The 25936-nt window shown below is 42.1% G+C and overlaps 1 protein-coding gene across 5 annotated transcripts in view; it reads right to left on the bottom strand.

Annotated features, from left to right (window-relative positions):
• Positions 1-5770: 5770 nt before the first annotated feature.
• FNDC3A (fibronectin type III domain containing 3A) overlaps positions 5771-25936 on the bottom strand; it is a 491075-nt gene continuing 470909 nt past the window's right edge. For all 5 annotated transcript variants that reach the window (XM_082246110.1, XM_082246111.1, XM_082246114.1 and 2 more), the window contains 4 exons: positions 23963-24175; positions 17184-17350; positions 16671-16798; positions 5771-6653 (listed from right to left, as the gene is read on the bottom strand). In XM_082246110.1, coding sequence (XP_082102236.1) covers positions 6339-6653; positions 16671-16798; positions 17184-17350; positions 23963-24175 — 823 coding nt within the window. In that variant the 3' untranslated portion in view covers positions 5771-6338. The remainder of the gene's footprint in view (positions 6654-16670; positions 16799-17183; positions 17351-23962; positions 24176-25936) is intronic.

Genomic DNA, 25936 nt, shown 5'->3' with positions numbered 1-25936 from the left:
ATTTTGGAGACGTCAACTTAGCAGGCAGCGTAAAGCTGGCAATGCACTGTACATTATTTTTTCATTCAGCCACAAAAATGAGATGAATGGAGGAATACCCTCTCCCTGCCAGGACATGGTATTCTGACAGTGGGTACTGCTGCTGTCAGAATACTCTGATCAACCGCTGCAGCCATTTATAGGGCATCTAGTATAGGACAGAGCTCCTGAGATAACGGATTACTGAGTTTTCAATAGGTGCCCAACGCAAGAAGCATAGAATGTGTCCTATTTTCTTGCTTTATCCCAACACCTAAGGCCAACCAAGCTCAGCAGCTATGCATGAAGAGCCCATTCATTCATGTAAAGTGTTTGTAAAGCTAATTTTTTCTTTTAAATAAACATGTTCTACTTACCTGCTCTGTGCAATGGTTTTGCACACGGTAGCCCAGATCCTCCTCTTTTGTAGTCCCCTGCCAGCGATCCTGGCTCCATTCCACCAAGTGCCCTCACAGCAAGCCACTTGCTATGGGGGGACTCTTGCGTGCTCGATCCCGAACCCTGCTCTGTGTGTTCATAAGACACGCAGATCGAGCCTGGCTTCGCCCCTGCTCCCTCATTATTAGCTCCTTCTGCTGTATCTGAGCCAATGAGGGGTGAGAGAGCCGAGGCTCTCATGCACATCACTGGATCGAGATCAGGCTCAGGTATGTATTTAGGGAGGGCTGTGGGGGAAGCTGCAGGCAAAAGGTTTTTTTACCTTATTGCATAGAATGCCATAAGACAAAAACCTTCTGCCTTTACAACCCCTTTAAAGATGCCTCCTTAAAAATACATGGATGCTTGCAGTTACTACAAAGATGAAGAACATTCTCCTGGAAACTATATTCTAAGGCCAATATTTTAAAGGTATATGCAATTTCAAGTTGTTTTTTTGGTTAGTAAAGCAGTGTTTGCAGGAGACCAAAAGCACCAGAAAAACTCATCTATGGAACTAGAATTTGTCAGCCAGTTTCAAATGGACAAATTGTTTTTTCACAAATCTATTTTTACATCTTAAGGGAATTGAGCCATCAAACACAATATGCATGCATATGTTTTGTATCTGGAAACATAGTATCATATTTAATGTGCCACATGTGTATTTTCCAAATGTATAATTTTCTCTGTAGAGAAAATAGTTTGCAAACACTAGTTGATACAAAAGTCTGTACAGCAAATTGGCTGTTAGTCTGACAAGCACTGTCTTTTGGCAATGGGTAACCCAGGGGTGACACTACACGTTCAGTTTTAATTTCATGCTGAGAGATTTCACCTTGATTAGGTAATTGCCTAATTGGCAGTACATTCTTTTCAATGTGTTTCAAAGCCAAGGCCAGCAACAGGAGTAAAGGCTTGTATCGACAGGCTTTCGTTATTTCAGGACTGCCTTCTTCCCATAGAAGTCTAAAGCCCCGTACACACGCACAGACTGTTGGCCGTAAATTGTCGGCCAACGTCCGATCTGCCGATTGTCGGCTTGTTAGTATGATGCTTCCGACAACCGACTGCGACTTTTCGGCTGAACAAAATCTGGTGTGCATGCTATAAAATTTTTGTTGGCCGTCAACAGAACGGCCGATTGTTCGTCAGTCAGTACAGATTTTCGGCAGACAAAAATCAGATGAGCAAGACTGGGCATGCTCAGAGAAGAAAAAACACACGGAAAGTAAACCAGCACATGACATCACTTCTGAAGTTGGTTGTTGTTGGCCGAGAAAATTTGTGTGCAGTCTAGAGCACATTTCAACCAACACAACAACACTTGACAAAAGACGGCCGATCGGTCGGCCAACAATCGGTGCATGTGTACGAGGCATTAGGAAAGGCCTAATCGGAGGAAGCAGGCCAACTGCACCTGCAATGCATTGTAACCATCAAAAGCACCCTACGTTTGCCCATTGATTCCCACCAACGCTGGCCCTAAATCAATAAGCAGCATGAGATTAGAATGGTCAGTGTAGTATGTTTATACAATGCTAGAGGAGTGAAGGGACCCAACCAGTTTAGATATTTCTATAGAGTATATAGAGATGTTATTTTATTCAGGATGTTTACTTGTGGGGTACATCGTGGTGTGACTAGTACCTTTTAATGGTCTTTGGTAATCTTCCATGGTACTAGAAACTTAAAGGTGTCTCATTTATTTCAAAATACTCAATGCTGTTTATCTAATTATAAGAAATATTATGACCTGAGGTATAAGCATTCATTTACATTTAGATCCAGTGTTTAGGGGGCTTTGAGCTTTGTTGATGCGTGGGGTTTTGACATCAGTTTGCACTCATTCATTGACTGATGCATTTAACCTGCACCTGCCCTCCTTCTGACTTGCATTTCAACTGCTTTAGGTTCTTGTGTAATCATTTAGACTTGTATAGGGAAAGAAACAGGTTTGACACAAGCAAACAATTGTTGACATAGGCACTTACTGTACTGCATATTGTCAACAATGGGAAAAAAAAAAAAAAACAAACAGTGCCAACTGCCCAGGGCACAGCTAACATGAAAGGAGGGTTCTCACACAAGTATATATTTAGAAAGGTAAATGGTCAGCATTTACACCCATCAGCCATAACATTATTACCACTCACAGGTAAAGTGAATAAAATTAATTATCTCATTACAATAGCCCCTGAAAGTGGGTGGAATATATTGAGCGACAAGTAAATTTGTTGTGCCTGAAGTGTGTCCCTATGTGTTGGTAGCAGAAATAATTGGCTAGCAAAAGGATTTGAGTGACTTTGACAAGGACCAAATTGTAATGTCTAAATGACCGGGTGAGAGCAACTCCAAAACTGCAGCTTCTGTGGGACGTTCCCGGTCTGCAGTGGCCAGGACCTACCAAAAGTTGTCCAAGGAAGGAAAACCAGGGATAGGGTCATGGTCAGCCAAGGCTCATTGATGCATGTGGCCAGAGAAGACTGGCCTGTGTAGACCAATCCAATAGAAGAGCTACTGTAGCTCAGATGTCTTAAAAAGTTAATACTGACTCTAATATAAAGGTGTTAGAACCCACAGTGTATCACAGTTTGATGCGTATGGAGGGGTGCAGCCACAGACTGGTGTGGGGGTGTCCATGCTGACCCGTGTCCACAACCAAAAGCGCCTGCAGCAGGCATGCAAGCATAAGAACTAGGCCACAGAGCAATGGATGAAGGTGGCCTGGTCTGATGAAATCAAGAATAGTTTGAGGGCTACATCAACAAATTTGGGGTGTTCACTTGATTTTCAAATCTCTAGATCTCAACCCAATCAAGCATCTTTGGGATGTGCTGGAAAAACAATTCCGATCCAACTTACAGGACCCTAAAGGATCTGCTACTGACGGCTTGGTGCCAGATACCACAGCACACATTTAGAGGTCTAGTGGAGTCTGTACCTTAATGGGTTATGGTGGGTGGTCATAATGTTATGCCAGATCATTGTAGAGGTTTAATTAAAAAAAAAAATCCTTTCTTTCCACTGTGACCAGGTTGTCAGTGTTTTAATTTTTTTTTATTTTTACCATAGTTAGCGGAGAAGCTAGGGCAAAAGCAGTTACAAGAGATTTCCCAACTTATCGGATTAAGCTTGTTTAAGCAGTTTTAAGTCACTGAAAACAGCCAGATTAGTAGGGATGCACCGATCCGATATTAGGATCAGATATCGGCGCCAATACTGCCATAATAGCTGGATTGGGGGATCAGTAAAATTAACCGATCCACGGGCCGATCTGGTTTTGCTGAGTCCCGCCTCTGCCGTCCCTTATTTGCACGGAGCCGCTACTTCCTGTATAGGTCCAGCTCACAGGCGGAGTGATATCAGATGCACTCCGCCTGTGAATGGAGGAGCCATACACATGAAGCAGTGGCCTTGCTCTGTACTGCAGCCGCATGCATATTGTGTATGTGTGTAGTTCCGGATCAGTATTGGTATCGGCAGATACACAATGCCAGGTATCGGTACTAGAAAAGTTGGATCGGTGCACCCCTACAGATTAGGTGTACATTATCTCAAATTTAAGGAAACCATTCTAACCAGCCATAGGGGTGTCGTGTTTACTATAAAGTAATGCACATTCATATGATATCAGTGTACATGTTCGGAGCAGGATCTTTCAGAAGTGAGACAGACTGTCTAATGTCTATTACATTAAATCTGCCCAACTGAAACATCTATTGACAGCAGGCATTTTATTTTAAATAAAACCATCTAGTTATTAAAAAAAAGAAAAACGCTACCTTTCATGATCCCACCAGCAGCAGGCTTCCAAGTTAAAGGAACACCACTGAACAAAAATGGTGTTACTCAACAGCTCAACATATCTCATTCAAACTGTGTGTTTAAAAGTACCTATACTGGTACAGAAACTGAAATAGCTGACAGCAGCCTCAATTCACTAAGCTATAAAGAAAGAGGTCACAAAATGACAGTTGTCAGTTTCTTCCAATGGAATGACAGCACAGGAAGTGATCTGTATGCAGGTAAACATTGCTCCCATTTAGGCCACCTTGGTTTAAAAAAATTGCAAACTTGCCATTTATAATATTAAAACTTCTTTCACAGAAACCAGCTCATGGAAAAAATTATAGATGAATTTCATGTTTGGATATTTTTACACAGTTACATTAATCCAGTTTGGATTAATGTAACTATGCATATAAACATAGGTATGTGATTTTCCTGGAAGCTGGAAATGTCTGTAGTAGGCACTGCTTCTACGGTGATCTCCAATAGTTTCTGGGTGTCCTGCTGAGTGGCTGCCCTGCTGCATTGTGAACACAGAAGGTCAAGCGCTTGGCACAGGTGCCATTCAGAGAAAGCTTTGCATGATCTTAATCAATGTTAAGCGTTCTCTGATTGGATGAAGTGGAGAGACAGGACTGTGCTTTCACTACCACAGCAATGGACCTGGAAGCTAGTGGAGATCACTGCAGTAGCAGTGTCTACTACAGTGATTTCCAGCTTCCAGAGGAATCTGACAGGTATGGTATATGCATAGTTGCACTGGTCCAAGTTGGACAAATGTTAACTGTGTAATAAAAATTCATTCCTGGTATTCATCTTTAATTCCTGAGTAGTTGCCCTCAAATTGATATTTTTAGCACAGTTATTCTCCCCATCCGGTGTCCCTGATTGATATCGGTTTCTTGCCTTGTCCCTGATACTTCAAAGATGCACACAGAAGGTAAGCTCTGTTAAGGGCAGCAGCTCAGGCTTAGTTTTAAGGGTTAGACGTAGGACTAGGGAAAAGTGTTCACCTTAGGCTTTAGGCCAAGACGATGAAAGAGCCATATCTCTTCTATAATCCTTTCTCTGCATAATGTCCATGTGCCAGGAGCAATTAATTGTTTTAAGCAGCAGAAAGTGCCCTATGACAGAACATTTTTTGTTCAAAAAGGTGCTTCATCCATTTTAGATAAAAGGGTTGTTAGCCGTAGCTTAAAAAGCAAGTAAAAGTAAACTTGCGTAGTTTTAAAAAGGGACAATGCTTATCCCAAATTGCAAGGCATAAAGTATCTACTGAAATATTTCTGATTAGGCAGATTTCACCAGTTGTGCCATCTTCACACTGTTAATATACATATACAGTATAGGCAAGGCATAATGTATCAACTGAAAGATTTCTGATTAGGAAGATTTCACCAGTTGTGCCATCTTCATACAGGTAATATACAAAATAAATACCTTCTACAAGATTAAAAGCTTGATTATCTATATTTTTCTTTTTTGATTATCATGAATCTGGCATGAGTATCTAGAATTCCAGTTTTTTTTTGTTTTTGTTTTTTTTACTGCCTGAGTTGAACCTCCAAAAATGAATCACTGTATTCAGATTAGCAGATACCCTGCTACCGCCTATAGGTGGCAATGTGCCAGGTGGCAACAGGGTAGAATTAAGACAAAGCGGAGGTAGAAGTACAATGCCAATATCACTTTCCTAACACCCCCTTAATCGTTTTTTTTTTTTTTTTTTTGCAGCACTTGAGGTGACCTTTAAATATAGCTCACTCTACATATTCTTGCACAAAATAAAACTTTTAACTGTGAAAGTGAGAATCGCTGGATGTATGTAAACATCAAACTGGATGGCGATAGTAAAAGCCAAGGTCTGTCTGGCTTATGCCTTCAGGACCTAGGATATATATGATGGTAGAAGCACTGTGGCAGACAAAGGAGATAACATGACATGCTACGGTAGTCTGGACATTGTGCTAGATGCCACCATGTTTTTGAAAAGAGAACTCAGAAAAAAAAAAATAATAATTTCTTTCCTTATAAGATGCAAAGTAAAAAAAATAATGTACGTGATTCAAGGTGGATGAACTGGCTTTCCTTCACTTTATGACAAAGTACTGGATGATGAAGGCAATCAGGATGGAGAAAGTAGCAAAAAGCACAAGGATGACGGCAGCGCACTGCTCGTCACTGAGCGTCCTTGTTGTCCTTGTGGGTTCAGTAATGTCTTTGCTGGTGTTGGACTGGGACTCGTTTCTGTGGGAAATGAAAAGGACTGTGGCACTGTAAGGACCAGTTAAGTCCTGTGGTCCAGCAGCATCTTGGCACTGGCGAATGGCACATACACGAAATCGGTATTCACAGTTCAAATGGAGGGCAGAGTATCGGTAAGATGTATTGGGTCCCTTGTATGCCTTAGAGAGAAAAAAAAGGAACGAAAGAAAAAAAAATGGAAATGTTAGCCACAAAGCAATGCAATATCAACAGACACGTGAAATATGCTGACATTGGGTAGTTCTCTTTAGACCTACCAAATAAATGTACACATATCTAGGAGAATCAGAAAATCACAGTTCACGTTGAAAGTAAATAATTCTGTGTGTCAGAACTTTTGTTCTCCAAAGATCCAGAAAAGAATACCTTGCTCAGTAAATCTAGTCTCATTCTGAGCTCAACTAATAAGCATAGGCTAGTGAATATGCAGGTTGGGTGAAAAAGCAAGTGTCTAGAGAAGCTCAAATTGTTTAGGACATGGATCAGTTTAGGAGGAATATCAATATAAGAAACTTGTGGTAAAGTGGAACTTCAGGAGAAGATAAAAATCGCCATACTGTATATTCTAAAGTCTGCCTCAAGATTAACACAGCAGTTTTTGTTTTTCTGAATCCCCTTACCCGTTATTACTTGTGGATCCCAGCAGTAGACCTTTTATTTTTCCACTAGCTATAAAAAGAGTGACAATGCTGTGCGGTGCACAGTGAAAATGTGCAGAAGCGTTGTCACCCTGTGGAAAGGGTAGTGTTAGATGTAGGTCAAAATGGACTTTAAGCGACAACTAAAGCCTAGCTGACAGTGCCACTATACTCTGGTTTAAAACAAAAACAAAAAAAAAATCGAACTCAAAAGTACCTTTTATGGCTCTTAGCCTCCTGTATGAAGGAATGCAGTCACCCTATCTTGCCCACTTCTGAGACGGACTAGAGACTATGGAATCTGTAGTGTGCATAGTGCAGTGCACATTACTTCAAATAACGTGGTACTATAGTGGTTCTATGAGGTGACATGACAAAATTAGGCTGTGTGAAGGACTCCCCCCAGCTGTTCCCCACGCTGCCTTGTGTATTACAAGTGTTTGAATCTGAAATTCTAAAAGCACCATTTTCACTATACAGCAATGAATACCGTCAGTTCTGAATTTTTGAGAAACTGCCAGCACAAACAACTCACTCGTCTTGGAAAAAAAAAAAAAAAAAAGATCATTTAATGACAATTTAAAATATAAGGGTGGCATCTAAAACAGGAAGGATCACTCCATGCCCAATATATTTGTGATGTTTCAGGCCAGTCAGAATGTTCCTTAACCACTTTACTACCAGAGCCATTTTTTTGTTTTTGCACATATTAATTGATTCTAAAGGAAATCTGCTGTGTGAGCCAATGAGGAGAGAGAGACCTAGAAGATGCAGCTCTCGTGCACATTGCTGGATCAAAGCAGTGCTCAGGTAAGTATGGGGGAGGGGGGGGGGGGCTGCACACCAGAAGGTTTTTTACCTTAATGCATTAAGGCTAAAAACCTTAAGCCTCTAGAACCACTTGTAGGCCTGAAGCTTATTTAACCCCCCTACCCCCAAACCCCCTGGCAGCGATTGTATGGCTTTCTAGTCGCCTAAATCTCTTCCATCAGAGAAGTTCACTGTCTGCTGTTCCTGTATTGATCACGTCATGGCTATTGATCTGCTGGGCCTGGCAGCAGAATCCCAACAGGGCCCCACTTCAGACTGTACACAGACTGCTGCACAGGGCTTACATAACAAATAATAAGTTAAAATTATTCATGAAAGCCTCAACTGACACTGCTGCCACTTCCAGCTTGGAGTTTGTGGATTTCAGCTTTTACAGCTCCTAAAAGGAGTGTACACATTCCCTATGTTACAAAGTGCAATATGCACTTTTTATCATAGGGGACTGAAGCATCAGGGAGTAAATAAAGCGATAGATCTTTAAAGTGGACCTAAACTCAAAAAGTGAATTTATGCTGTGTTCTATGGAACATTTAAACATTTTGCTTCATTATCCTGAAAGATATACTTCTTTTTCTGGAATTCCTATTGAGAAATAGCAGAGGACTTATTGGTATGAGCAGGCCTAGGCACTCTTGGCCTACAGCCTCATAGCTGTATATCTACAGTATGAGATCTAGGGGTTTGCTGCCTCTGACTGCTAGTGTCAAGAGATCTGGAGCAAGATTTGGTGATGTCACTCGTATTTCTTGCTGGAGGATCTGACTTCAATCAAATGGCTGGCCTCACACAGAAGCACAGTGCAGAACAAGGCATGGTTAGCCAGTAATGGGAAAAGATAAGCTGCGAGAGAAAGCATAGGAAATACTGGCGACTAGTTCTTTGTCCTCTGCCTGCCTTTTTCTAGGCACAGCTCCTGAAGTTTAGTTCTAGAGTTAGATCACTTTTCACAAAAATTTAGATTATTTCCCTAAAAATATGTGGGTTAGGCATTATAACCATCCAGTTCTTTGCAAGTTAAAGCGGAGTTCCACCCAAAAATGGAACTTCCGCTTTAGGTATTCTAACCCCCTGACATGCCACATTTGGCATGTCATTTTTTTGCGGGGGAGCGGGTACCTAGTTTTGACAGGTACCCGCTCCCACTTCCGCTCGGAGAGCCGCGGCGCCCTGAACGGAAGTTCTCCTCTCCCCCTCCCTCCCTGCAATCTTCTGGAACATGTCAGAGGTCCCAGAAGATTGCCGGCCAATCAAGACACGCAGCGCGACTCGCGCATGCGCAGTGGGTACCCGGCTGTGAAGCCGCAAACTGTCACAGCCGGGTGCCCACAGCAGTGATTCCGGCGCCGAGGGAGAGGATCGAGGCTTCGGGAGGCCGCATCGCTGGACCGTTGGACAGGTGAGTGAAATGGTTGGAACTCCGCTTTAAAGTGGTTCTTAACTCCGGAAAAAAAAAAAAAAAAAAATCAAAAGTCAGCAACTACAAATCCTGTAGCTGCTGACTATTAACATAAGGACACTTACCTGTACAGGGATCCAGCCCCGTCCTCGCCTGGGCTAGTTCTTCACTAGTCTCCAGGTTCTTGGCCCCGGCATCTTTAGTGTGAGAAGCCGGCTGTGACAGCTTGTGACTTCACAGCCGGCTTCTTACTGCGAATGTGCAAGCCATGCTGTGCTTTTTAAATGGCCCCACAGCTTTATGGGACCTGTGACGTGTCCCAGAAAGCTGTGGGGGGAAGAGGGGGCTGAACTTCCACTCGGATCGCATAGGTGTTCCGAGCAGAAGTGGGTGTGGGTACCTGTCAAAACTAGGCACCCGCTCCTACCAAAAAATAAATAAAAAAACCCCTGCCAAATGTGTCAGAGGAAGGGGTAAGGAGGTCTTAAAGCAGAGCTCCACCCAAAAGGGGAAGCTCCACTTGTTTGCTTCCTCCCCCCCTCCACTGCCGCATTTGGCACCTTTCAGGGGAGGTGCCTGTTTTTGACAGGTACCTGTCCCCACTTCCGAGAGACCTCGTCCCTCAGGAGTTTGCCTCCCCTTCTTCACCTGCCGCTGGGTCATTCACAAAGTGCAGCACACTTCACACGTGCGCAGTAGGGAACATGCTGTGAAGCTGCGAGGCTTCACTGCCAGATTCCCTTAAAACGAATAGCGGTGGCAGCACCCAAGAGCCGATCGGAATATCTGCTGGGGTGCAGACATCGTGGGATCCCTGGACAGGTAAGTGTCCTAATATTAAAAGTCATCAGCTACAGTATTTGAAGCTGCTGACTTAATTTTTTGGTGTGGGGGGAAAAACTCCTCTTTAAAGCAGAACTTTCCCTTTTGGGTAAATATATGCTTTAAAGTGGAAGTACAGCCTCATACCTTAAATTCTCCCCTGCAATCATTATTATAAGCGGAGTTCAGCCTTGTGTCAAAATGAAAAAATCCCAGCTGTTTGTCTAATTTAGATAAGACTTTCTAAGCTAGACAAGCAGCTAGCCAGAAAATTAATATCAAAGATAATGATATTTAACATACTATTAAATAGGAAAAATGTCATTTTTGACTGGAGTTTCCCTTTAAGCAAGTCCTTGACTATTTTGTCCTTTGGATAGGCACTTTCCTGAAAAGTAGTAGTTGAAACATTGCTTGGTGTGTAATTCGCTTTTTAAAAGATTTATTTTCAGTTTTGTAAATCATCCTCTTAATTTAATATATTTAAAAGCTACAAATCACCTTTGTGTACCTTTGCTTCATCTTCATGTCCTCATTACATAGGCTAGCTATTCATTTCTTGCATGTGGAGCTCATAATAATATGATTAGCTGCACAGGAAGTCTTATTTCGTAATTTAATATAGCCTTGTTTGCTTTGTTACATTAATAGAGTTAGCAGTGTGATCTTTTTAAAATTTTAAATCTAATAAAGAAAAATCCATGTCATCTTTCAAAAGCTTTATATCTTCTATCTGATATTAAGGTCTAGATTAGTAAGAAAATGAATGACCCATTGAGAAATATGTGTTATGTATACACACACATACACAAAGTATCTCACAAAAGTGAGTACACCCCTCACATTTTTAAAAATATTTTATTATATCTTTTCATGTGACAACACTGAAGAAATGACACTTTGCTACAATGTAAAGTAGTTAGTGTAAAGCTTGTATAACAGTGTAAATTTGCTGTCCCCTCAAAATAACATTAATGTCTAAACCGCTGGCAACAAAAGTGAGTACACCCCTAAGTGAAAATGTCCAAAATATGTTCTCTTAAGGCAGTGCTGGAAAATAATGCTGGCCACACAAAATATTGTCATTTTGGGCCCAATTTTGACATTTGCACTTAGGGGTGTACTCACTTTTGTTGCCAGAGGTTTAGACATTAATGGCTGTGTGTTGAGTAATTTTTAGGGGACAGCAAATGTACACTGTTATACAAGCTGTATATGCACTACATTAAATTGTAGCAAAGTGTAATTTCTTCAGTGATGTTACATGAAAATATATAACAACATTTCTACAAAAATGTGAGGGGTGTACTTACTTTTGTGAGATACTGTATGTATATATATATATATATACACATACTATATTGTCAAAAGTATTGGGACACCTGCCTTTGCACGCACATTAACGTCATCCCAGTCTGTAGGGTTCAATATTGAGTTGGCCCACCCTTTACAGCTTTAACAGCTTCAACTCCTCTGGGAAGGTTTAGGAGTGTGTATATGGGAATGTTTGACCATCTTCCAGAACCTCATTTGTGAGGTCAGGCACTGATGTTAGAGAGAAGGCCTGGCTTGCAGTCTCCGCTCTTATTCATCCCAATGGTCTTCTTTCGGGTTGAGGTCAGGCCAGTCAAGCTCCTCCACCCCAAACTCACGTATCCATGTCTTTATGGACCTTGCTTTGTGCACTGGTGAACAGTCATGTTGGAACAAGAAGGGGCCATCCCTAAACTATTCTCACAAAATTGAAACCATGAAATTGCACAAAATGTCTTGGTATGCTGACACCTTCAGAGTTACCTTCACTGGAACTAGGGAGCCAAGCCCAACCCCTGAAAAACAACCCCACGCTATAATAAAAATGATTTAGACCAGTGCACAAAGCAAGGACCATAAGGACATGGATGAGCGAGTTCATGCGTTTGTAAGCGCCGGTTCACACTACCGCGACGCTACTTTAGGTGGCGACCTCCGAGGTCGCGGTGCGAGCAGCGCGCCGCAACCTCGGAGCGGCCGCCACGGACTTCATAACATTGAAGTCTATGGCGGTCGCCTCCTGGTCGCCCCAAAGAAGCTCCGGACCCTTTTTCTAGGTCGGAGCGACTTGTGTCGCTCCTATTAGAACGGGTCCGTAGCTTCCCTATGGGAGGCAACCTGCGGCGACCTGTGAGGCGACCAGGTCGCCTCACAGGTCACCCTAGTGTGAACCGGCACTAAAGGTAAACGTCCCAATTAGTTTGACAATATAGTGTATATTTATACACATGCACATATACACAAATAGTAATATAGTAGTAAAATATACACAAACAGTACTGGGCAGGTGTGAAGAAATGCTGTAAAGTAAGAATGCTTTCAAAAATATATATTTTAAATTTTTTTTTTTTTATCAATTTACAAAATGCGAAGTGAACGAACAGAGGAAAATAAAGTTAAACCAATGGGCTCCAATCACAGAACCAAATTGCATGCGGTATTAAGGTGTTTTCTCGCATATTTTTTTCAACATTTTGTAATTGCTGGCAATAGTTTTTTTTTTTTTTTACTTACAGCTGTCACTGATGACTCATCAGTTGTTAAGGACGTGGCGGCTGCCCACTCCTTAACAACCATGTTGTTTAATGGTTTTTTTAATGCCTATTTTTTATTGTTCATAAATATGCTGGATACTGCTAGGTGTTAAATTACTATGTGTTCATTACTAAAATACCACATTACTTCACAAAATAACGCATACAGCATTTTAGTAGCATTTTTTAGTGAACACATGCTCCGATGCAATAAGATACCATTTTGTGAATAAAGCCCAATATTTGGTGTGACTACCCTTTAACCACTTGCCTACAGTGCACTTTCACCCCCTTCCTGCCCAGACTGATTTTCAGCTTTCAGCGCTCTCACATTTTGAATGACAATTACTCAGTCATGCAACACTGTACCCATAAAAAATTTGTGTCCGTTTTTTCCACACAAATAGAGCTTTCTTTTGATGGTATTTAATCACTACTGAGTTTTTCATTTTTTGTGCTATAAATAAAAAAAAGACTGAAAATATTGTGGAAAAAAACACATTTTTCTTTGTTTCTGTCATAAAATATAGCAAATGAGTAATTTTTCTTCACAAATTTTGGCCAAAATTTATACTGCTACTTATCTTTGGTAAAAATAACGCAAATAAGTGTATATTATTTGGTCTTTGTGAAAGTTATAGAGTCCGCAAGTTATGGCGCTAATCATTGAAAATTGACCTTACTTGATCACACCTGATGTACTGAAGGCCTATCTCATTTCTTGAGACACTAAAAAGTCAGGAAAGTACAAATACCCCCCAAATGACCCCTTTTTGGAAAGCAGACATTCCAAGGTATTTAATAAGGGGCATGGTGAGTTTTTTGAAGTTGTAATTTTTTCCCACAACTCTTTGCAAAATGAAGATTTTTTTTTTTTTCTTTACAAATTGACGTATTAACAGGTTATTTCTCTCACACAGCATATATACAGTGGGTACGAAAAGTATTCAGACCCCCTTAAATTTTTCACTCTTTGTTATATTGCAGCCATTTGCTAAAATCATTTAAGTTCATTCTTCTTCCTCATGAATGTACACATAGCACCCCATACTGACAGAAAAACACAGAATTGTTGACATTGTTGCAGATTTATTAAAAAAAAAAAAACTGAAATATCACATGGTCCTAAGTATTCAGACCCTTTGCTCAGTATTTAGTAGAAGCCCCCTTTTGATCTAATGCAGCCAGGAGTCTTTTTGGGAAAGATGCAACAAGTCTTTCACACCTGGATTTGGGGATCCTCTGCCATTCCTCCTAGGCAGATCCTCTCCAGTTCTGTCAGGTTGGATGGTAAACGTTGGTGGACAGCCATTTTTAGGTCTCTCCAGAGATGCTCAATTGGGTTTAAGTCAGGGCTCTGGCTGGGCCATTCAAGAACAGTCATGGAGTTGTTGTGAAGCCACTCCTTCGTTATTTTAGCTGTGTGCTTAGGGTCATTGTCTTGTACTTGGCCGCATTCATCTTTCCCTCGATTGCAACCAGTCGTCCTGTCCCTGCAGCTGAAAAACACCCCCACAGCATGATGCTGCCACCACCATGCTTCACTGTTGGGACTGTATTGGACAGGTGATGAGCAGTGCCTGGTTTTCTCCACAAATACCGCTTAGAATTAAGGCCAAAAAGTTCTATTTTGGTCTCATCAGACCAGAGAATCTGTGCCTTTCTTCTTTGCCTGGAGGCTGAACTATTTTATACACCGCCTGTATCGGGCTACTGCAGGCCACACTGCTGTTCCGACCGTGGATATTTACAGGTCAGAACTGCAACATAGCAGCTAGCTACCCAGTGTGCAGATCATGGCTGTATGTAGAGGAATGTGATCTCTGTTGTTTGCAGTGTGGGGAGGAGGAGATGTGTGCTATGCTGGGATGGGAAATAAGCTCTGCCCAGTGCCCTGCCAGCGGCGATCCCAGTCCTCTGCTTCTCCAGCGGCGATCCCCGCCCTCTGCTTCTCCAGCATGGATCCCCGCCCTCTGCTTCTCCAGCATGGATCCCCGCCCTCTGCTTCTCCAGCATGGATCCCCGCCCTCTGCTTCTCCAGCATGGATCCCCGCCCTCTGCTTCTCCAGCATGGATCCCCGCCCTCTGCTTCTCCAGCATGGATCCCCGCCCTCTGCTTCTCCAGCATGGATCCCCGCCCTCTGCTTCTCCAGCATGGATCCCTGCCCTCTGCTTCTCCAGCATGGATCCCTGCCCTCTGAATTAGGGAATTCCTATGCGCTACCAAAAAAATAAAGTACATAAAACTATAAAAATAGCAGCTGCTAGCATCAAATAAATGTGTCCCCACACTGAACTAAAGTATAAAAGAAAGATGCAGCGCTCATGCTGATTATAAATCTAGAATGTGTATACCAGATATCATAAATAATTTATACATACATACATACACTTAATGCAAACAAATCAAAAGTGAAATAAGTGTGTCAATCCTTTAGGTATCAAAAGTGGTGCATAAAAGCAAAAATATCTAGAATATATACTATCAGGTACTCCTTTTAATACCTTGAAACACTGGTTTATCTTATAAGTGCCTAAACATGAATGTATCCTCTGGGCTCTTCACTCCGTGCACAAATTAATTATTTTAAAGTGTAGTGACTTTTTCCAAACTTAACATTCTGTGGCTGTCACTCTCCACCACATGCAGTGATTCCTCATGTGTGGATGGCAGCTCACCTCAAAGACAGGATCTATACTCTCACACAGATCACTCAAGCCTGTCAGCACAAATCCCCTTAATGCTGTCACCAAAGCCAATTAATCTGTGTAGGATCTCTGCTTCTCCAGCAGTCATCCCCGCCCTCTGCTTCTCCAGCAGTCATCCCCGCCCTCTGCTTCTCCAGCAGTCATCCCCGCCCTCTGCTTCTCCAGCAGTCATCCCCGCCCTCTGCTTCTCCAGCAGTCATCCCCGCCCTCTGCCCGGCCAGCAGTGACCCCTGTACTCAGCCCTACCTATTCCTGTACAATCCCCTGCTGACCTTCATCCTTTGCCCTGCTGCTCCCTGTACACTGCCCTAAAAACCAATAGCTTCTGTACACTGCTCAACAAACTGCTGACCCCCCATCCACTGCCTCCCTGACATTTTTTACTGCACCCCCGACATCAAGACAGGCTAGATCCAGGCCCTGATATTGGGGTTTTCGCTGGCTTCAGGAAGCAGCGTGTTGGAAAAGAGAATCTAAAGTTAAATTTTAATTCTAGACTCATTAAGGAGGAGCAAGTTCTTGGCTGATGCAATTAACGTTCCAGTCTTTTATAAAATTATCTTTAATGTTTGCAGCTTTCCTAGAAGTCAACTGTTTTGTACTTTCAATTTGTTTTTTTACAACCTCCTATGAACACCCAGATATCGTTTTAAAAATAGGAAATTACCATTAATTTGCAACACAAGGAGTATTGGTAGGGTCAAAACGTTCCATCACAGAGGTGTGCATCAGTATGCAAGTCTGGAGAACACTGCATGTAATCACAATTCATTAGCGCTCACTCACCAGTTGTCTTTAACAGGAACCCATTTTTCAAAGCAGTTAAACAGGTTTACATTCTCAAAGCTTTGGGGCGAATAAGCACCTTAGAAACTACAACTATCTAAAACAGAAAGAGCCCACGCATTTTGAGAGAAACCTGAACTTAATTTATTGGTAAGCCATTTTTCAGCAGTCCTTCATAACAGAAGCAACAAGAGTGGTTCTATCTACCCACATACCAGGGCTGGAATTAAATGGTTTTCGCAATATTACAGTTCCAAAAGATAGGCAAGATCATCTCTTGCTCAGGCTTGTGCTGTCAGGAAGGATGAACTACCAAAAGTGTTATGCTTAGAAATCAAGTTAAACTGTACTGCAGTGAGTAAAGCTCTACTTAATTAATTCTGTGTAACTAGAAAATGTGATTCCTACCTGTTTGAAGTCAGAGTCTTTTCCAGCCATCATCTGTAGAATATAGATCACAGGATCTCCCTTCATTGGAGGCAGAGACTCCCATGTAACTTCACAGGTATGCTCATTTATTCGCTCTAGCCGTGGTGCTTGTAGGATTAAAAGAGAAAATGTAATCAGTTTGTTTAATAGAAAGCCAAGAAATGTTTACTTATCATTACTAAAGGGAAACCTTAATTTATTCTTCCCTTTCATATCACTATAACTGGCAATCTGCACCACCTTCTGGATGAACAATGTATGAATGATAAACTAAGCTGGAACTGTAGTTGCTTTTGATACTGCGCCTTGGAAAATTTAATTTCCCAGAAGTTCAGGAATTTCTTTGTTATAAGTGGTGTAGGACAGGATTTATTCATCTGGATAGGCCAAGGCACACAGAATATAGAACACAGAAAAAAAACACTTGGAGTGATGGTTGCGGTTTAAACCTACTATTTGCTACAATTATGCTTTGTACATTAACACACTTACCTTTCAAGGCAGGAGGAATAGATTTTGGAGTCGTGAAAATATATTCAGGAGAAAAAGGTCCTTCACCAGCCTCATTGCATGCCTGAATACGAAACTTATAAGATGTGGACTCATTAAGCCTCTGTACTTTGTATGTGTGGCATGGACCTCTGTATAAGGATATAAACCTGGAACAGAGATTAACACACATTTACAGATTGGTTTATCAATATGAAATCGCATCATGCAATATAACAAGCTTTCATAACTGATCTGTGATAACTATGAAAACTGGATTTTTGTCATACCGTAAAATCCTTTTCTCTGAGGTTCACTGATGGACACAGCTCCGTGTCTTCTTAGACCCTTGGGATGTCCAAAAGCAATACCAACATGAGGGGTGGGAAAAACACAGCAATACATATAATTCCCAACAAGGCTAAACATAGCCAACCAGGTAAAACAGGAGCTCAACCAGGAAAAAAAAAAAAAACACCCTCAAGAGGCGTGAGCCTCTGCAATCGCGGCCTGCAAAACTTTGCGGCCAAAAGAAGCATCCAAAGATGCAAGTACATCCACCTTCTAAAACTTTATGAATGTGTGTATAGACGACCTCGTAGCCGCCTTGAAAAGCTGAACCACTGACGCCTGATGACAGAAGGCCCATGAGGCACTAATCGCCCTTGTAGAATGCGCCTTGACAGGGAAAGGAGAAACCTGACCCTTAATAGAATAGGCCCTCACCACTGTCTGCCTGATCCATCTGAAAATGGTCCCAGCAGATGCGGCCTGTTCCTTACGAGGTCCATCTGTAAAAACAAACAAAGAATCGGATTTCCAAATCGACTCAGTCACCACCAGGTACACCCCAATTACCTTGACTACATCCAAGTAATGTAGAGCAATTTCTTTAGGCTTTTTCGGCTTAGGACATAAAGACAGCAGCACAATATCTTCATTCAAATGAAACCCAGAGGCAACCTTAGGAAGGAACGCCTGACAGGGTCGTAACACCACTTTGTCCCTGTGAACCACAGGACAACGTAGCCAACTCCGACACCCGCGCAGAGGTAATAGCAACCAAGAAGGCCACCTTCTGCGACAGAGTAAGAAAAGGAAGTTCACAAATGTTTTCAAAAGGAGGCTTTTGAAGTACCAAATTGAGATACCACGGAGGTACCAGGGATCTCACCGGAGGAGCCAGATGGCGAACTCCCTGTACCAAAGTGTGAGCCAAGTACTTTGCCAGCATTGGTCTTTGAAAAAATATGGCAAAAGCGGAAATCTGGCCCTTGATGGTGCCAGAGCCAAGCGTTGATCTACACTTAATTGTAGAAACACTGACTGGCAAGACACAGAAAAGGAATGGCGAGGACCCCCCCCGAGTAATATGACAATTCAGTGTCTATCCGAACTCCTGTAGAGTTTGCACAGTAATGTCCAAGTTGACTTCTAGAGCCGAAGAAGACTCTGCATGTAGAAGCAGATCGTCCAGGTAACCTAGTACCACGACCCCCTTCTGTGGGAGCAAGGCCAACACTGGGGCCAAAACTTTTGTTAACACCCGAGGAGCTGAAGCGAGACCAAAAGGTAACGCCACAAACTGATAATGCTCCTCGCCCACGGCAAAACGAATATAACACTGGTGTCCGACATTTATTAAAATATGAAGGTAAGCGTCCTTGAGATCGATAGAAGCCAAAAGATCCCCTTGATGGAGGAAGGCCACTACCGTGCGAATGGACTCTATCTAAAATCTCTGAACCCGCACAAAATGGTTCACAGCCTTGAGGTCCAAGATCAGGCGGACCTTGCCTTTTTTCCTGGGAACGGTAAACAGATTGGAAATAAAAAACCTTGAAAACGTTCCAACTCTGGAACCGGCACAATGACTCCTTGTGCTAACAGGTCCTGCACTGCCCCGTAGAGGCCCTGCAGCCGTGAGACAGGCGTAAGTTGGAAGGAAAAAACTCGTTGGAATTGAAACTCGATTTTGTAGCCGAAACGAGTCAACTCGCGGGCCCATTTGTCCTGAATGAGCAAGGTCCAGGGGTCTGGAAAGAAGCGAAGACGCCCCCCCACCCCAGATGCAGGTGAGGGCACAACTTCAGGCTGGGGAAGGTTTGTCTGCGGAGGCAGTAGTGCCACTTTTGACTTACTATTCCAGGGTCTCTTGGAGCCGCCCGCGAAGTTAAGAGTGGATCTCGCACCCTTTTCCTGCGGTCCAGTCGAACGAAAGAGCTGATTGTGAGCCGAGAAAAAGGTACCGCGTTTACAATGAGGTTCCTTGCCTGTAGCAACCTGCAGAAGTTAGCTACTCTTACCTCCCATAAGCCCCTAATGATCTCCTCTACAGATGCACCAAACAACCAGTCACCTACAAACGGTAGATCAGTCAGCACCGGCCGACCAGTACTTCACCAAATCATGCAGCACAGGATCACTGCTATCACAGATACTTTGCCAGCCAAAGAGCCGCATCTAAAAATGCATCACAAATGTACTGTAGCCCCTGGATCAACTGATCCGCCAGCTCAGGAGGGTGTTGATCCCCTTCCAGATCCTGTCGTAAAATTTTTGCCCATTCTGTTAAGGTCTGGGATACCAAGGGGATAGCAAACACCGACCTCAACATTGAACCTGCCACGGTGAAAAGGTAACAGACCAGAGCCTCAGCTCTCTTGTCCACAGGATCCTTAAAGGATGGAGAATCCTTCGCCGGCAAAAGTGTGGCCTTATTTAGCCTGGAAACCTGCGAGTCCACCGATGGTGGAACCGTTCGTTTTTTCAGGAGAGACTCCTTAAAGGGATATCTCCTAGCGAAACACTTAGGTATTCCAGCCATGCATTTCAGGGATCCCCACTGACTAGTGACAATCTCGATTCAGCATCAGCTGAGTCCTCCAACTTTAAAATTTCCCACACAGAAACAATCAATGCCTCCACCAGCGCCTTTTCATGTGTGGCTGCAGAGGAGGAGGATTAAACCTCACTGTTAGAGCCCAGTGGGCTGACTCGCGTCCGTGGTGGCCAAATCCACCTCAGACTCTGAGGAGACAAAGGATACAGGTGAAAGCGGGAGGGTACTACTTGCTAGGTTGCCTTTGCAGGGCCATATCAACCTTTGACACAACTGACTGCAGGGCTGCCGTCATGGCCGCCAGGGAAAACTGAGACCCAGAGACTCACGCAGCTTCAAGGAGTGGGTCAGGCAGTGATGTACATTCCAGGAGCTCCATGTTAAATCGGAGCCACACTGTGCACAAAAGAAAAAAAGCTTTTTTTTTTTTTTTTTAAAGAAAAAACCTCCCCGCACACCGCTCGGAGCACCACAAGCGCATCGGCAAAGCAGTGCAATAAGTATAGTCATCTGGAAAAGCCCTTTTTTTTGACTTGCACATGGAAGCACATGCTTGTTCCTGCAGTAACCAGGCTCAAAGCAACATGGAATCTCTTCTGTGGCCCTGCAGCGACAAATGCTTCTGAGGTGCCCATCAAGGCTGAACTATGGCAACACTGTGAACAGATGAAAAACTGGAGATCTTTAGGAGGATTATCACTTGGGAGTAATTATGTTAAAGAGACAGTTACATCACTACACCACTGGCAGCGTGTTCTAAGGGAAGAGAGAGGTTCCCCATTGGCCCCAATAAAGCCCTACATGTGGAGGAGGATCTGGCCCCATTCCAATCTGTAAAGGAAGACCTGTTTTTTTCCCCTCTTATCCAGTGATATTTATCATAAAACGCTCGTATGAGTGTATTTGGAGGTGAGCGGCCATTGCACTTGTTTAAGGATTAAGCTCACTTGGGTGACATGCTGTCCCTACTGTTAACAGTGGAGAATCACAAGATTCATTATAATATATATATATATATGAGAAGAGTCACAATATTTTGAAGCACATTACGGTGTTGCACTATTTTGCACATGGACATCTTTTTGTGATTTATATTGCACCTGAGCACTTTGCTTTTGCACCATTTACATTATACTGCATTTATTTTTTTATTTCTATGTTATTGATGTCATACATTATTTAGCATCATCTTGGCATATTTGCCCTTTTTTGTTCTGCATTTTTTTTTTGGTACGGTTATTGTCAGTATATATTGAATCTATTTGGCACATCTACACATTTTATCCTCATCCAAATTTATTATTTTATATTGTTTTTAACCCCCCTCTCAGGGAACTTGCTTCTATATCTTAGTGTCTATTATCTAATCACATTTTTCAGTCTACTCAGATGGGAAAGGAGCGCTGATTTATTCTCTAATACTTTTTCTTCTTTATAGTGGGGACCCTGTAAAATTGGCAGCCTCTTTCTATTTATTACATTATCCTATCTTTTGATTCCTTTATTTTGTTATCTTAAATCTATCTTTAACGTCATTCACATATATTCCATTGGTAGCGCATTGGCCCGTCTCTCTTGTAGTGTGTGAAGATTTACTGCTTTAAATTCAATCCCCTTTTAATGTTGGGTGTCCAATGTTTGTGGATGCTGCAGCGGTATGTAAAACTATTTGTTTAGTACTTTACATTTTACAGTGGGGTACCTGTTTAGATTGTATAGGATTTAAAAAGGTGCCTTGAGATTATGCAGAATTGTAAAGCATGCCCCAAGTTTGTGTAGAATTTTTAAGGATGCCTTGACTGAAAAAAGGTTTAGAAACACTGGTCTACACAAAGCTCCAAACAGAGAGGGAAACCGCTCACCATATAAAAGCCTAGATACAGTTTACTGCATTTTCCAACATACAGACTATTCTTCCAATGATATTCTTTCATTCAGTCAGGAACTTCCTTATAGGGTCAATGTATGAGTAAGCTCCTGACCAAGTGAAATGCGTTATGGGGTTTGCACGTTGGATGGATCGGTTTGTGTGTTGGAAGATTCAATAAACTGTATCAAGGCTTTTACATGGTGAGCGGTTCCGCTCTTTGGAGACATTAATGTAAAGTTTGGCATTGTTTTTTCTAACATTATGGTCCTTTGTTTAAACCAAACAATTCTTCCTAATACGTTTTCACCAGGTCCCCTCAACCCTGTTGCACAAACTAAGCCTGTTATCTGTTACAGTGCATGTGCCACGAAAAGCTGCTCTATTGAGAAATTCCTGGCTGTAGTCTTCTGCTGAAACAGACACTTCCAGATGTGTTGCTCTCCTTATCTACACCAGCACTCAGCAATTTATTTCTTTGACTTCTACATCATTGCCGTAACCTGTAGTGATGTGTAGGCAGGGCCGCTGATCGGGGGGACCACCAGCCCTCTTGTAGGGGGCCCGAGCACACAGGGGGGCCCACACTAGGGGGATTAGTAATGGACAACAAATACAGAAATCTTCCTCCAGCACCTGAATCTGATCTGTCCCTCTCCCTGCTATCAGCTTTTATCTGTTGAGAAAGAGACAGTTGTTCCTAACTAATCCCCCTCCCTGTGTGGGCCCCCCTCCCAGCACTTATCTCTGCTCAGGAGTTTATTTGTAAATTGTAACTTTGTTTCTCTCTCGCTGTCTCTCTGATCACTGAGCTCCAACTGCCCAGCCTGTATATTTTTTTTCATCTCATCTTTTCATTTAAACATAGTTTTTTTTTAGATTTAGCAGGAATTATGCGAGTTATGTTAGATTTGTGTCTGATAATAGTGATTGTGTTGTAATTTTAGCTAAATATATCTTTAATATTTTCTTGGGGGGCTCTGTCAGGTAGTCTGTACGGGGCCCCTGTGATTTCTAACAGCAGCCCTGTGTGTAGGCCAGAGGGAGGGACCACTGGGAGCTGTAAAGAAAAAGGAAAGCGACATTCCCGGAAGAGTCGATTTCACAAAATGAAAAGGAAATTCTCATCAATGGAGCTGTGTTCAGCAGCAAGGACACTAGCAAATGTGAGTATTTACTTTCTTTTACAGGTAACAGGGTTTTAGATTTTTAGTTTTCACAGAAAACCTGTCATATGAAAAAAAAAAACAGGGGCTGCCATTGCAGCTTTTGCTTTTAAAAAAAGTTATGCATTGTTCCAAGATTTTAGCGAACAATATCTTTTTTGTTCTAAATTTTATAATGATTTTTTCTGCCTAATGTATGATGTTTGTACAGAAACTCTTCATGTAAGAAAAACAAATGTCCTCCTTTAAATAAGATCAGGATGGTTTTGCATGTACACGTTTAAATGGATGGCAAAAATTAAAATGGCCGTGGTCATGTGCAAAATATGGTGCATAAATCAGAATAGTAACTAGACCCACATGGCATGGATGGGTATAGAGCATCAAAGTACACAATGCATCTGTATATATCATGGTTTCACAAGGGAAAAAAAGTGTCCGATATATAGATCTGGAAAAAACACCCTTATAATGTGAACCAGCTGAGGCAAAAAAAAAATAGGCAAAACAAGCCTCTAGGGTATTGGAGATCAGTTGACATTTTAAATAACTCAGTAGAGTGACATTAAGCCCTTGCTAACAACTACCCTTATATATAATACATGAACATTTTATGTATTGCTATAAATACAGCCATGGAATAACTATAAAAAAACATCTTTGTGTATGGAATGCTTTCCCACATACTTTAAAGACCATTTACACATAATTTTAGTACACTAGAGTCAATACTATTTCCACATCTGCAGATGAAATTATTGAATATGCCATGTCACAAATAGTGACCGTGAACAAAATATCCTATCACATGAAACAAAAATGGAAAAAAAACATGACTAGATCTCCCAAGAGCTTTTGCTTGCTCTTGATTTACATACATATTACAAAATTGCCATTTTGGTTGTACCTCTCAGTCTTGTCTTCCATCTGGAGGTGGTACTGAATGGAGTCTGTAGGTATGGTTCTGGATGTCCCATCCCCCCATTTCAGTTTAAGGTTCTGGTGACTATAAACCGCACATTCCAGGCGGGGTGGCTCTGGTGGAAGGGGTTTGGTTTTTAATTTAACAGAGTGACTGAAAGGTCCAGCTCCCAAACTGTTTAGAGCCTGCACACGTATCCTGGAAGGAAGAGAGAAAAAGCATGACTACAGAAGATAAGGAAGCTGTCCCTGCCAGAAGAACAGTGATTATTGCTAGCTGAAAATCTGACGTGCTGGTTATATCCAAGTCCATTGATGGATCGACTTGGGTACAATCTGCCTGCCCATAAAAAGTTTGACTCTCGGCCTGTCCCCAGTCCCCTAATCTATAGTCGGATTGACACATGCCATTTTTAAAAAACGTGTTCAGGCGTAAAGATTGAAGGGGTAAAATCAAATACACTGCAAAGTGCTTCAAGATCAACTTACTTCACAGAAATATGCTGTCACGTGACCATAATGACACGCGTAGGGGGGGAGTCAGGAGGCACTGCTGCACAGGAAGTGATGTGAGAACCTTTGCATCCTGCTGTTCATTACAAGGAGCTGTTTGTTTTAAATTTAAATGTAACTTACTATTTTTAAATGAATGCCTATTCTGAAATTACTAAACCATGAGGACCCCCTTTTTTTGCATGAATCTTTATATGGAGGAAAAAATGCAGTTTTAAAGGGCCACGCACCCCACTAATGAAAGGGTATTTGGAGATACAGTTGAACAAACAAGAAGCAGGAGAGGAGCCCACTGTGCATACCCCAGCATATAGGGGGAGGTGAAATTTGACCTAGTAAGAGAGGTCAAACAGAGGTAAGCGCATTAGTTGAGAGGTGGTGAGGATCACCGAAGCACCAGCACTTTTCTGATTATGGATTATTATTATTTATGACTCAATTGAATTGTATATACATGTTGCACTTTTAAAGACTTTTTCAGTCTATGTGATTATATTGCGATTTTGCGTTTTATTCTTTTACCATGTTTTTATTGAAGAATTACAAGTAAAATACAAAAATTCAAATGGAACATTTTCCATTCTCTGCCAGCATAGTGCGTATTACATTGGAGTCTGGCTCAACATTGTCAACGGTAACAATACAAAAGAGACATAGAAGAATGAGAAACACACAAAGCATAGAGGATTCTATAGCGCTAGAACATCCGAACACCCCCACTGGGAACTATCTGTGTCCGGATAGGGGCAAGACCAACCCTCCCCATCAGTTCTTAATCAGTTGTTATCCATGCTAATGGTATTATCTCCTGTCGCTATAATGTATTATGTATAAATAATGAACTCCTAAGGCAGTAAACAAATGCCGAGGCGAGAAGCCTATATCTAGTTATCAGACGGAAAAAAAGTTACAAAACAGTGTGACCTTTGACATGCTGCATCGTTTAGCTGCCCAAAAAAGCTATCCAAGGCCCAGAAAGGAAGACAAGAGAGGTAAAAACAAAAATATAATAGACTTCAATACGTCCTTGCAGACCAATAAAAGGGAGAAACATTATCCCAAAATTGTGACCCTTGAACAGTAGTAGTCTCTTCGTGCCTGCTGCTGGCTATAGTCAACCAAAAGGAAAAGCAGAAAGGAAAGGGAAAGAAAGACTAAGGATAAGGGAGTAATATTAAGAGATCTAAAGGTTGAAACTGATGAGAGAAAGAAGAAAGGAAAAGGATAGGTAAAGACCCCACCCTGGGGGTCTCAAGGCCACTCCTGCACATTCAAGCATGGTCTTCGCTCACATTTCCAGAAAGCGGGACGGTGGGCCCATTGTTGGGAACTGGTCAAACCAAGATTGCCAAATCCTCCTAAATTTGTCCTTGGTGTCCGTGAGTACCACAGTTACGTTTTCGTTCGTGAAGGTACCATGCACCCAGCGCTTCACCTCCTCAAAAGA

The sequence above is a fragment of the Pelophylax lessonae genome (assembly GCF_965119305.1).
Source record: "Pelophylax lessonae genome assembly, chromosome: 2".
In the NCBI taxonomy this organism is placed as follows: domain Eukaryota; kingdom Metazoa; phylum Chordata; class Amphibia; order Anura; family Ranidae; genus Pelophylax; species Pelophylax lessonae.
This window is presented reverse-complemented; position numbering and strand designations above follow the sequence as displayed.